This window comes from Phaseolus vulgaris, chromosome 2, assembly GCF_051622355.1.
Source record: "Phaseolus vulgaris cultivar YP4 chromosome 2, ASM5162235v1, whole genome shotgun sequence".
Lineage (NCBI taxonomy): Eukaryota > Viridiplantae > Streptophyta > Magnoliopsida > Fabales > Fabaceae > Phaseolus > Phaseolus vulgaris.
Window position 1 is genome coordinate 50,265,427 of NC_143499.1, and position 13,537 is coordinate 50,278,963.

Here is a 13,537-nt window from a genome sequence, read left to right on the forward strand (position 1 = left end):
ATTTAAGCAAATATTTAATATATGTTTGAGTTAAAATTAATAGAACTCAAATTATTTTACTCAGGAAACAAATAATTAATCCTTCTGAATTCATACTATGAAGCACACATTTTTATATGAAATTCGTAAAACTAGTTTCGTAATTTGAAACCAAGCATGCACATGACATGGTCCGCAACTCTTGTTACTTGTCATGGATGATCTTCTCTTCCATTGCTTTTCCTTTGTTTATCGATGTTCTTCCAAAATCTAAGCATGTGGAATGAAGGTATCTGATTTTTTCAAGGGCATAAACAGTCAGTAGTGTGTGTTTTTTTCTTAGTTTAAATTAATACTACAAACGACCTTTGAGTGGTTAGAAACATAAAAACAAAAAGCAGCCACTAAGTGTATGCCCCATTGGCATACACACACCATTGGCTATTATTGATCAACAATGTATTTTCCAAAGCCTTCAATACATTCACAATCTCTTATCGAATTTATGTCCATAGTCTTGTAGGTAAAATAGGAGGGTGCCTCTAAATTAAGGTTCAAATCCTTTACTTTGTTGTGTTATTGATTTTAGCGATGTTATCTTTTGTATTTGAGTTTGAAACATTTACGCTGTTTGTAGAAACGAAAAATGTATTCCAAACACTTCAATTTGGGAAATTCACCCTTAGGTCTAGATTAAAGAGATTGTTTCAGTACTGTCAATATAGTCTTACATTGTTTAAGAGTCGATGTCAAGGATAATATATAATTCCTTCTCCCTCAATCCGTCGAAAAGTTTTTTAAAGATAAAATCATGACAAAACACTTACCTCCAAAACAAACTATACCTTAAATACAATGATTGACCCTCTTCCGATCCTATCTCTCGGATTTGAGATCTGAAATTCTTGAATTAGTATGTAACCAGAAGCAAGCATACTCTACTCCCATGTGCTGTTATCCATCATCATTTCACTATCAAGTTATCCCATAATGAAACCAATGAAGTGAACAGAATAAGAATGTGGAGGCAGGTTTTAATTTCATTAATCACGTGAAGAGAACAGCTTTTAAGGTTAGTGTTTGCAAAATCCAAGTACATCAGTATCAAGCTCCAAAGCCAAACAGACAAACTAAGCACCAAATTCGCGAAATAGACTAATCATAAGCCAATTAGGGACAAAAAAGGTACACAGACGATGTGGGGTTATAGAAAAATAATAGAATGTGCTTTACCACCTCACATTTGAACACATTAGGTAATAATACTGAACAAACCAAAACAAATCAAAGTCTTCAAAAGTGGCATGCCATAGCACATTGTGTGACATAGATCGAAAATGAATTGCCAAATATAGGAATACACAACATAGAGTATTATACTAAGAGATAATAGAAGGGTAGGTGGGTAAAAAGTAACTAGGTTAAAGTGGTAGGTGAATAGTTGAGTTGAGTTCAGTGGCGATGAGGGCAGAAAGTGATTAAATAGTTAGCTTTGGTGCAAGTGGCGATGCTAGTGGGGTCATCGTAGGCGTAGGAGTAGGCCTTCGGACATGCGCTCTTGAAGATCTTCGAATACACCGTGGGCTTGCAGGCCTGCGGGCTTCCGTACGAGCCCGTGCAGCAGTACTTCGGGGAGTTGAAGGCGGAGCAAGCGCTCTTGCAGGCCACCACGCGCTTGTTGTCGCGTGAACGCACCTGAAGGCCCACCGGGCACATGGTGTTCAGGTCGCTCACGCAGCCCGCGTAGCTGCATTTTCCGGATCCCTTGAAGGGGGTGATGGAGATGGGCAGGTTGTACCCGTCCACCAGGCTCACGTCGTAGAAGTCCTGCTCGTTGCCCAGGGTGAACTCCGCCAGGGTGGCCGGCGGGGTGCCGCCGATGCCGTTGCAGTAGAGGGACCCGCCGCAGTCGCCGGTGGCGCAGCGGCCGCGTCCGGAGGCGTCGAAGGCGCAGCCGTGGCGGCCCCAGAAGCGGCCGGACCAGAGGGCGGGGAGTTGGAGGGAGTAGGCCCGGTTGGGGGCGAGCTTGAAGCCTCCGCGGGCGAGAATGGGCTTTCCGGCGCTGGGCTGGATCCCGGGCCACACTGGGTGCGGACACTTGTTGTAGAATACGAATGAGGAGGCTGCTGAAGCCTTGAGCGGTGAGAGGGTGGAGAGTAGGAAGAAGAGTGCGGTGAGAGTGATGGGCTTTGAGGCCATGGTGAGAGTGATGAATGTGTTGTGTTTCGCAGTTAGTAGCTTTTATAGACTCATAAGTGTGTTTAAGGAAGTTTAGTAGTAAATGATGTTGTTGTTTTGATTTGTTGTGGTTCAAAATTAGGTTAAAATGTGGACCCTATGCACATATATACGTTGGGCTAGGCAGCTTTTATAAAGTGTGAAAATCGAGGAGGAAGGTTGGGAAGGAAAAGTTTGTCCGCGCACAACACAGAGCAAGAAAAAAAATGAAAAGAAATGTAAACATATACTACAATATTCAGATACACAAACAAGCTACGCCCCACCCATTCCCAAGTTATGCCAAGTTGATACGGTTTTTACCATATTAATCTTCAAAGTCTTAACACGATTTCTATCGTGTTAACTTTTAAAGTAGTTGGTACGACTTATCACAAATTTATCACTATTTTGATAAAAACAAGAAAAAAAACCCAGGTAAAAAAATCAAAATTGGTTAAATTATTTTTAAATGATAAAACATCGTGAATAACTTAAAAAGAGTAAAATTGCAAGCTGATTTGGCTCAGGTTTTGACACACGACCGTTTCCTCCTTGCAAGGTTGTGGTGGATCGGAAACTTGTGTAAGATACTTTAACTATGTTTATATTTGAACTTTCTTTGTCACGTACACTTTTTTTTTTTTGTATAAATAATTTATGAGTACTCCATTAATTGGTTATTCATATTCATTTCCAAGGAAGTACTGGAGCAGGTTGAGGAATTGGGAACAGTCACTGTTGGAGAACGTGACAGCATAACATGATCATCACCTTCAAACATATATTCTCCATATAATAACCAATAGTGTAATAAAAATAATTATACTTTCTTCACTTTAATTATACACTGTATTATACTTGTTTAAGGTTTTTATATATACTTGTTCTCCTTCAAAGTTTTTTTTTCAATAATTTTTTTTTTCAAATTAATTACAAAAATGTTATATTTTTTCTATAAGAATTTATTTTTTAAATATCATAGATTAGTTGATATTTTTAGAATTTTTTGCCAAAATAGAACTTTAAAAATATATTTAAGGAACTTGAGAAATAGATATCCTCAGAATTTGAATGATCTATTATTGCATTTATTTTTCAATTTTATAGTTGAGCATAAAGTAGGTGAAGTTAGGATTTTGACAGAGCGCGTGAGAAAAGAGTAGCATAGAATCTTTGTGTAGAAAACAGAATCTCAGAAACTTACGAATCCAATAGGAAAGAGACGCGCCCATGCATGCACGTCCATCCCACTGTCGGTGTGTGTACGGCTACGATGATTTTACAAAGTTGGTTAAGGGGAAGTGAAGGTGTGGTTAAAGGAGAATTAGAGAGTGCAGAAGGCTAAACGACATGTAACCCACCTGAGCTACTAATTTTAAGGACAACCTCTTCTGCTACTCTTTTGGGCCACAAAGTCAAATATTTCTGTTAAATAAAATTAATTTTAATTTTAAAACCTTCTACTGCAGTATTTTTCAAAGTTACTTTGCTAATATTACCCAACTTCAAACTAAAACTTACGCATGCTCGTATAAAAATGTAACTTTAAACAACTTTTTTTTCCCAACGGTTACCTAACGTTTACAAACTTTAGACAGGGAATCATCATATCTTTTACCCAACCATATTTATTATATGCTTTATTAATGGCTAACCATTATTTTCATTTTCCAAATAAAAAAAAGTTAAAATAACAAGTTTAATAAAATAATAGGCTTTGTTTCTTGGCGTTTTTATTATTTACAAATTTTGGTGTTTAAACATGGTTTTTCTTTGGCCATAAAAAATCATTAGACTGTTCCTGTTCCTTTATGTATTGTGACAAATGGTTTCTTGCACTTTTATAAGATTATTTTACTCCTTTTAAAAATAACTTATGAATCTCTTTTTTCAGAATATTTTTGAAATATATTTTTTAAAATACATTTTGTTAATTCTGGATTTACCAATCTGAAAATAAAAAAAATGTGTTTTCTAAAAAATATTTTGAATTATTTTTTGTCTTTTTTCAGATTTTTTTATCATGAGTCTTTGCTTACGAAATCTTATTTAGGGAACACTTTTTATTTATGGAATACTGTTCTGAAATCACCAAACTGTGAAAGGGTATTTTTGGTATTTAAATGAATGTAGGGGGTGCAGAAAGAAATTCCCAAATGATTAACACAATGAAATTCCTTGAAGAATGGCCCAGCTTGTTTTGGGTTGCGCTAAATGGCCCAGCTTGTTTTGCATATTGTTTTTAAAAATATTATCTCTTATTATCAGTGAAGTGATGACAATTTTTAAGATATAATTTTTCCTTAATTTTCTTCTCAATTGTTCATTAAATTTGAATTATAACATTCTGAGGTATTTTTTAATAAATAATGTCTAGCATGTATTTGCCCCTCCACGTGACATCTTTTTGAGAAAACTGTTAAATAAATAACTTTTAAAATTAATAAATTTTCATGAAAATTGCATTTAAAATAAATAAGTAAATCCAAATAATAAAATACAATAAACTAATAAATAGATAACCAAATAAATAGAGTATTACATTTTATTTTTCCATTAAACACTATTATATTATCTCGATAATAGTTACATGTGTGGATTCGATCATTATAAAGACACTTTAAGTAGTATTCTTAAACTCGCTTTGGTGTCTTTTTATTTCTTTCTTAACACTTCTTGAGTGAAATTATGTTGTGTAATAATTTTTTTTCTTCCATTTCAGTGCATATTTACTAAATCAACATTTATATTCATCCCTCATCTGTAGTACATCAGTTGAAACAAACCTAACATAAGTATAACTCAAAAACTGTCTAAAAAGGTTACTAACATAAGATTTAACCTCATATTGAAAAAAATTAGTATAATTTATATTTTCATTTGTTTATCTATTTGTATTTAAAATATATTAAACTATATAACTTTCTTTGTTTTATGTAACATTTAAGTTTATTTAAATAATTATAATTTATTATCTATCTAACCTTTAAAATATGGAGTGAATATAGTTTTAACAACAAATTTTAAACAAATATATAATTTTATTTTTAATTAAAAATGTGAATATTATAATAATGAACTAAATTTCAAATTTATTTTCAATCCTTTAACACTAAATTGGAGAAAATAGAATTGTATTTTTAAAAACCAAGAATTAATTTGTTTATATGTTTGGAGTGATGAAAACTCATCTCACTTTAAATTTCATAGACTAAAACCATTTTACAACAGAAATTAAGGATTGAAAATATAAATAAGTTTTGAATTAATTTTGAGTGAAAGTAGCCATGGAATTTATTTTTGTACTTTATTTATTTGAGTTATTTAATTACTTTTGAAAAAGTTACCACAGGTAGTTTTGACATTGACATGGCAATTTTTTTTTTCAAATTTCTAGTGTCATGAGTTGCGGTCCAATTTTGTTTTATATAAAAGACACGTTATGCTAAAATTTGAGATGTGGCTTAACCATCTGCATGCATTGGATAAATAATAAGTTCAAACTCCTAATAAATTTAATAACTATTTCATACTCATTATCTTGATTTTTTTTAAAATTATAAAATTTTATTTTTTTATTTATTGTGTTACCTTAAATACAGGTTCTGAAACCAGCCTGGTTTTACCCTTGACATGTGAATTTCTGCACTTTTATTATTATTGTCTACCTAGTTTCTAAAGTGATATTTAGGAACATTAGGTTAAGTTTCCTAAGTTACTAAATAGCTTATTTGGTTTAATTACACTCTCAGAAAATGTAGTTGAACATGTACATATATGCACTGATTTGTAAATCAGTTTTTCTCCTCTCAGAAAGTATATGCTTAATGCTTTAACACATGTAATACACTGTCCAACCCTACCAAACAAAACAAAACAGCATGCTTATTCTGGATTTAAGAACCCAAGTAATCACAAAACTTTGCAGCACATGAGCTTCAACTTACAAAATCCAAATGAGAGTGAAATGCATTATTTTGAACATTTTTCAGATACCCCAAATCCAAGTCCTTGAAATACAGTTTTCATTATGAAAATTTAAATCAAAATGATGTTACTTGTGTAGCTTTTGTCTTTGATTTATGAACTGTGATGCATATAGAAGTGCAGTGAATATCCACTTGAGTTCCATGCGTAAGAAAGAAGGAAGTGAGAAATGAAAAACAGATGTAGCAAGAAAAGAGAAGAAAATGTATGGCCCTTAGTCCGTGTTGTTGGTTCAGTTTGGTTCTAAAGCGACCGATCTGTGAAGGTCTTGGATTTTAGTTTCTGCAACTTTGGAGTAGATGCTGTAGGGACTAATAGAGGACCAAGTAGGTAGGTAAGCCACAGCTTGAAAATCACCCCTTTTCACAAACTATTGCACCACCCGTGATCACGAACCAACCATCTCTCTTCTCTCTCCATACATGCATTCATCTTCCAACATATTTTAATATCTCTCACTGCATTTCCCTATTCATTCGTCACACTTCCCAACTAATCTTGGATTTTTATCCTCTATTATGTCTTTATTCGGTTAGTCTGGTTTGGTGTTGTGAGTTGATATTTTTGAGAGGGTTAGTATTTTGAGAAATTGTCTGTGTTACATTAATAGGTTGTCCTTGTTTCTTTGTAAATGAATTTAGAGTCTAATGTCTTTGTAAATTGTTCATTACTGATGAAAAAAAATCCTTCTATTTCACTTCCCTCTTCAAGAAAAAGAAGACAAAAACATTGTATGATTTACTTTGTAGCCATGAACATGCATGCTAGCTAGCTAAATACCAGGTTGTCTTGTGAATTAGATGTAAAGGAAACGCGGAAATATGTATGGTTCAAACTATGAGGGTTGTTATGCATGCATATTGTTTAAACTGTATAATGGTCCCCTACTCACGGCTTAAATGGCTGCAGAGGGAATATTTTGGCCATCCTTTTACCCTGGTGATGCTTGACGCCTCTTGAGTGACACGTCCTAGTCTTAGGCCTTAAGATTTTTGAAAGATTGATCATATGCCCTAATGTAATAAACCCTACCTCACAGATGCACAGTGTCTTCAAGGAACTAGCCAAATGTTCCAGGTTTAGCCATACACAATGATCAGAACTCTCAGAACTGCTCTTCTAGATACTTATTTATTTGGACTTTTTCTCTCTTTCTCTTACATAATTATATTAAAAATTTAATTTTTTATAGTAGTATACATATAATTAACTTATTATCTCAGATGGGTAGGCTTAGGAGATGTTTGGACAAAGGATAGGAAGCACTTCTTAAAGATAAAAATTGACAAAGAAGTTATTATATGTGTTGCATTGAATATATTGTGTTGGTTGGTGAAGCATGATAGGTGGATATTCTCTTCGTAAAACTAAAATTCTAGTCTGACCATATCAGGATTATTTAATTAGGTAGCAAAATAATTTAAACTTGTTTCAATTGAATTCACTAACGTTACCTTAAATGTTCTGTTCCTTTTAGGTGCATTGATGTGATTTCTTTATTGTAATAAATTGGACTACAGAGTTCACCCGATCAGAACATTGATGGTAATGTACAGTATTGTTTTCCAACTATGCAACAAAAGAACAAAAGTAATTCTCCAACCCATGCTCATAGTTACTTCAACATCCTAGTCTGTCACATCTTATTCCCATTTCAGATACCATGTCTTTAATCAAACCCTCACATCAAATTCCTTATACATTCTTTATTTAAGTCCCTCACTCCTTTTTCCACCACCTTTTCCTGTTTCTCTCACCATACATATCAGAAGCAGAAGCAACAACAACAACGTGTGTACATACATATCAAGTTCCATAAACAACAAACCCTTGGACTTAAGTAATTTTTTGATTCAATCAACATAGTCAAAATGCATTTTAAGGCAAAATACCTCACTCAAACTAGCGTCCTATTACAGCACCAATTCCTTGATACATAACATCCATGACAATAAAAGTAGTACTATTTTCTAACAAAATACAATGTCTAAACGCAGCCCCATGATTTTACATACACGGCAAGTTTTTCCTTTCTGATAACTTCACTTCTTCAATGGAAGGAACTCAAAAAACTGGCTGGGGGCATTCATTGCTGAGACCGATACCTCTGTCTCTTTGTGGTGGTTAAGGTTGTCACTGCTTTCATCCCCGTTCCTTATTGGGAAAAGTTGAAGTGTTTGAGATTCCACAGAATTATCATCGGTGTTGATACTGCTTAAGTGGATAATACTGTTTTCTCGGTTAGGTGAAATGAAGAAGCTGAGATCATGAGTCTTAATGAGCTTTGGGTCCATTACTCTTGCTGTGACAGAGGGTGTGGTGGCCATGCTAGAAGTAGAGATGGTAGGAGGTGTGTTTATGAGGTGGGGTGAAACCGAAGGAGGGGGAGGACAAGATAACTGCATCATGTGCCACGTGGCATTCCTCTCCATTAAGTTTCTTGTGTGCTGTGTGTGGTGTAACTCTTCTTCATCGAATTGGAGCCATCCTTCTGTTCTACAATCTGCTTTTGCTGCTGCCCTTTGTATTGAAACAGATTCCTGAAGATTTTAAATGTAGGCATGCAATGGAAACAAACTGGTGAAAACCTCAACATGTGTGGTAAAAAGCCAAAGGGCAAAGGAAAAAAGTTATTGGAGAGCACAGATTTCAAATGGGCATGCACTCCTAGTTGGTAGTATTTTCAAATAAAGTTGCATGGTCTATGAGAAGTCAAATTAAAGTAGGGTGAGAGTTGTCTTTTCCACCATGAATATGGTGCTCAATTCCATAGAATATTGTATGGAGTGTCCAAAAGCTACTGGCCTGAATGACATGAATAAGCACAAGCCCCAAAAGCCCAGCTAAGTTTCATCACAGCAGCCCCGACAGAAAGGAAGGAATGCAGCTTTTAGGACCTTTTCATTTCCCAACAAACAAAGCTTTTGTTAGGGTCCTTTCCCTAGCTAAACCTAGCTGGCTAGTGCATATCTTTCTATTCAACTTCATTCTCTAGTAATCATATGCCAATAATTAATTAAATCACTGCTTAATGGACCCTTATCATACCCTTAAACTTTTTGCTGATTAAGTACTCAAAATCCAAAGTTGAAAAGACAAAGGAGGATATAGAATAATAATAGACCTTTGCAAGGGTACTGCAGTTTGTAGAGGATTCCCAGTTCTTGGTCTGTTCCACTTCAAACACTGTCCTACTTGCCCCTGTAGACAAAAAGAAAAACAAAAAAGAATATAACTTTACATCTCAAGCAACAACCCGGATGAGAGAAAAAAGAAACAAAACAAAACTCAATTGGAGAAAATAAAAAGGAAACAAATCAACACACTCTCATTATTTGTCTCTTTCATGCAAAGAAACAAGCATGGTGGTAATTATGTGGTCTGGTTTTTACCTAAGTCTTTCTTGTCAAGAGTACCATCAAAGTCACGGGTGTGATGACCCTCAGCCGCTGACTCCATTTGACGGCGGCGTTTCTGTCTTTCCCTCGCTTTGTGATTCTGAAACCAATAGAAAACATTCTTCCCTTCAATTTTTCCAAACCTTCGAAGCTGTGCCGTGATTTGTTGGATTTGCTCGGCAGACGGTGTTCTTGTCCCTCTTCTGTACAATTCCTCCAATGCCCTTAGCTGCTCCGGAGTTGGATTCCACCTTGAACTCACCACTACGGGTGGAGGATTGAACTCTCTCTTGCCTTGATCGGCCACTGATGCTAATAAAAAAAAATTCTTCACACACAAGTGTATACACACACCATGTCTGCATGCAAACAAACACAGCCAGAGAAACAGAGAAGGCAGAGAAAAAGAGGCTGGTAAAAAAAAGTAACATACCCAGATTGTGATATTGTGAAAAAAAGTCGTTGCCATGATGGATGCGGCTCAAGCATGGAGAGTTTGTGTTTGGAGTGTTGTTGGGAGAAGTGACTGGCCTTGGCATGAGAGGTCTGAGTTTTCTTCCATTGAGTCCATAATCAGCCATGCTGAACTCACCACCTTCGTTGTAACCAACCATCCACATTGCTGCAGGGTTGTTCTTGAGTTATTAATGAGGAAAAGTTAGGGTTTATGGCAGTGTTGGGGTGGTGGGGGATGGAAAGGGGTTATAAATAGGTGAAGGAAGGTAGTATACCTATATTTAGTATCTAGAATCAATGAAGTGCAATAATAAGTAGGGGGGAAAAGTGGGGTTCTCTTCGGTTGTGTTGTGGAAATTGAAATGGAGGAGTGGGGGAGAATGGGAGTTAAAGTTGAGAATCTAAAAAGGGGTGGGGAGGATGCAAGGCAGTGAGTGATGTGAAGGTGGCCCAGAAAATGGTAAGAGCTAGCTACTTGAGATGAAAAGTAGAGAAGGCTTATATATGGCATGGGTGGATGGTAATAAAGAGGTGAAGGGAGAAGGGCATTCTTGGACATCCATATCAACTAGATATTAGAGGGTATATAAGTAGGTGCAAACCTGACTTCGTAGGTATGAGATTGAGTTAGACTTAAAGTACACTTTTTAATATGACATCAAAACCATTTAAAGTCTATCTTAACAAGAGTTTGTTAGATCTATAATATGATCTAGTATGGAAAAAGTGTATTATGAAAGTACCCATGTTGAAAGTGAGTAGTTAGTTGAAGTTGAAGCTGAAAGTAGAGTAGTGTGTGAAGTATTTTGTGTCTGAGAGGGAGAGAGAATGAGAAAGGGAGTTGTTGGTTTAATATGGGACAAAGTGAGGGGGACATGAGGTTGACTAGGCTATTTAGAGAGAGAAGGTGTGAGAGAGGACAAAGGCAAAAAAGAAAAGCAAAGAAGGGAGTCAGTGAGGAAGCGTGGAATTCTGGGAGATTTTTGGGAGTAGCAAATGAAAAACGACGTGACGATCATGAGGGTTATCATGAGCCTCATCACCCCTTCTCTTTTCCCCCTCTCATTTATTGTTCCCTTCACGTCTCGTGCCTTTCACACTAATTCTCAATCCGAACTGCCCCTCTCTCCCTCTCTGCTACTCCTAACCTTTTCTTTGTCTAATATGCTGTCCATTGTCCATGCACACCACACTCTCTCTCTCTCTCTCCCTCCCTGCACAATCCACTGTACGACTTCAATTCTTCTCTCTCTCTCTCTCAATCTTCATTTTCATCTCACCATATGTCTTTCTATCTATCACTATTCTGTCTATATTTTCCTTTTCCAATAGTCATTTTTAAACGGTGCTGTGTGTTTTTGGGAGCATGACATCTTCTTTGTTCAAGTAGGTTGGCTAGGTACCTAAAAGTTAAAATGCCCCAGAGACGATAAATAGTTGAAAAGTAATGAAAATAACCTTAGTTCATATCATGAATCACAAGTTGTTGTATATTAGAAGAGCTTGTGGAAGTATTATTGTAAATAGTTGCACCTTTGAGTTTGGTGGATGCAGCAATTAAAGAAGGAAAATTACTGCATGTTATGTTACCCATTTGGAATCTTTTTGCATGGTCCAGATGAATTAATTGGATTAAATTGATGGAGCAATTGTGTCCATGTGCTCTGTGTGTGTGGCCTGCTTCGTCTGTTTTCTCTCTCCTTTTGCCTCTTAGGTATAATCCCTTGGTCATAATGAAGGAATGACTCAATTCTCGAGTTGCTCATATGGAATTTCAAACCTATAATTGATTAATTATTTCTAGCTTTTCGTTGGGTGGAGGGCCTACTTCCTGCAAATTCTGAATCCCTACTATTTGTATGTCTGTTATTTATGAGATGTGCATGCAAAATATGTAATGAGAGTACCATGCAAACTACACCACTATCCACTCTCTACTGTGATTCTGTAATGTTGTGCATTTCCCCTACTCCTGCACTGCCAATAAAAGCCCTAATCACTTGTCATTTCTGGCTGGCTAGGGAAAACCAAACCAAACCAAACAAAACAAAACAAGCACCACCACCACACTCACCTACTCAATGCATCTCTTCCTAGGGTGGCCCCCTAAACTGTTCTCTATTAAGACCCTTCACCTGCATTTTCATTTAGTCAATGCTGCATAACATTGTGTATGGGAATGTTTTCTTCTCCAAGGCCTCTTCGTCGTTTAGCATGTTTAAACAATAATAAAACAAACTCCATAACTAACATACCATCAATCAACCCAACTTGTCAAGTCCTATTCAATGTAATCTTGTGTTTTTCCTTTTCTCTTTTTCCCCTCATACTCTTCTCCATTCTAAATATATATCATGGTATATATCATATGTTACCCGTGAATCTGAATCATTTGCATAGAGTGTCTTGGAGTATGCATGTTAAGTTTCTAAAGATGTGCATGAATATTCTTGCTTCAGTTGGCCACTATTTTTCTCCATGTACGTTCTTCCAATGTGCTTATCCTGCGCTTGTGTTTGTCATTTAAAATTAGTTTTTTGGTACTTGTATCTGAAAAAAGTGTGGGAAGGTTTCAGTGGTGAAACTTGAAAGACAAAACAAGTCCTTTTTAGGGCAGGGAGATAAACTTTAGCAAGAAATGACCTTCCATAATTAGGCAGGTTTCAAAAGCTAAACCACATTAATGTCGTGTCTTTAGTTTCATGAAGTTTGTGTTCTTTTTCATTATTCTTATTCTAGGAAAACACTTTAATATTTAATACACCTATATACTTAATATTTGAACTAAATCCTTAAATTGAAACATTATTGATTCATATGTAAACTTGGTGGTACAATTTGATTTTTTTTTTTATCAATAAGAAACAAATAAATTAAGCAGACTCACTTAAGGGATGATCCAACCTTCATACAGAGCAAGATAAACAAAAGTACATTTCTCCATACTCAAACAAATCCCAAAAGAATCGCCTACTGTCTATCCCAACACTACTAACTAAATACAACAGAAAGATCAACGATCAACTTCGTCACCCTAATAGTAACTTTAAATTGAATGGATACGTAAGACGTGGGATTCTATACACCATTTAGAGAACGTGAACAGAAATTCACTGATGATACATTTAAAAAAATTCAAAAACCAAACCTTAACCTATTATAAATAATCTTAATTTTTTTTAAGTTTACATTGTATTAATCCATTTTTGTATTTAAACAACAATAGAGGTTTTGGATAATATGATGAAAAAAAAACTGAATCAGTGTAATAGTTTTTATAAATATCCTACAACTTATATATATTTTTTAAAAAGTTTATTTATGAGAAAGTATTTAAAATAATATTTTTTAATTATAGTAAGATTTTATGTTATTATTGTTGTGATTAATAAAAAAAATGAAAAATGTTTGTGTACACATATTGTGTATATGTGCACGCGTTGGCATTTATTGTTTTCACAAAAAATGAGGTGACATTGGTCTCACTCTTACTCGAG

At 35.3% G+C, this 13,537-nt stretch overlaps 2 protein-coding genes across 2 annotated transcripts; both read right to left on the bottom strand.

Moving 5' to 3' along the window:
- Nucleotides 1-1,183: 1,183 nt before the first annotated feature.
- ATLP-1 (Pathogenesis-related thaumatin superfamily protein) lies at nucleotides 1,184-2,216 on the bottom strand. The gene has a single exon (XM_068615317.2). It carries the CDS (start codon nucleotides 2,176-2,178, stop codon nucleotides 1,432-1,434), a length of 747 nt encoding a protein of 248 aa, XP_068471418.1. The 5' UTR covers nucleotides 2,179-2,216; the 3' UTR covers nucleotides 1,184-1,431.
- A 5,749-nt stretch (nucleotides 2,217-7,965) lies between these two features.
- WOX1 (WUSCHEL related homeobox 1) lies at nucleotides 7,966-10,597 on the bottom strand. Its single transcript, XM_068615319.2, has 4 exons — nucleotides 10,018-10,597; nucleotides 9,579-9,896; nucleotides 9,311-9,387; nucleotides 7,966-8,726 (listed from the first exon to the last, which is right to left on the bottom strand). The coding sequence occupies exons 1-4, from the start codon at nucleotides 10,202-10,204 to the stop codon at nucleotides 8,229-8,231; spliced, it is 1,080 nt and encodes a 359-aa protein (XP_068471420.2). The 5' UTR covers nucleotides 10,205-10,597; the 3' UTR covers nucleotides 7,966-8,228.
- Between the last annotated feature and the right edge of the window lie 2,940 nt (nucleotides 10,598-13,537).

Bases quoted from the DNA above. Each gene is read 5' to 3' on its own strand.
- ATLP-1 (XM_068615317.2), bottom strand. From the start codon at position 2,178: ATGGCCTCAAAGCCCATCACTCTCACCGCACTCTTCTTCCTACTCTCC.
- WOX1 (XM_068615319.2), bottom strand. From the start codon at position 10,204: ATGTGGATGGTTGGTTACAACGAAGGTGGTGAGTTCAGCATGGCTGAT. The intron at 9,897-10,017 runs GTATGTTACTTT...TTTTTTTATTAG, and splicing joins TTCACAATATCACAATCTGG to CATCAGTGGCCGATCAAGGC. The intron at 9,388-9,578 runs GTAAAAACCAGA...TTTTGTCTACAG, and splicing joins TCTTGACAAGAAAGACTTAG to GGGCAAGTAGGACAGTGTTT.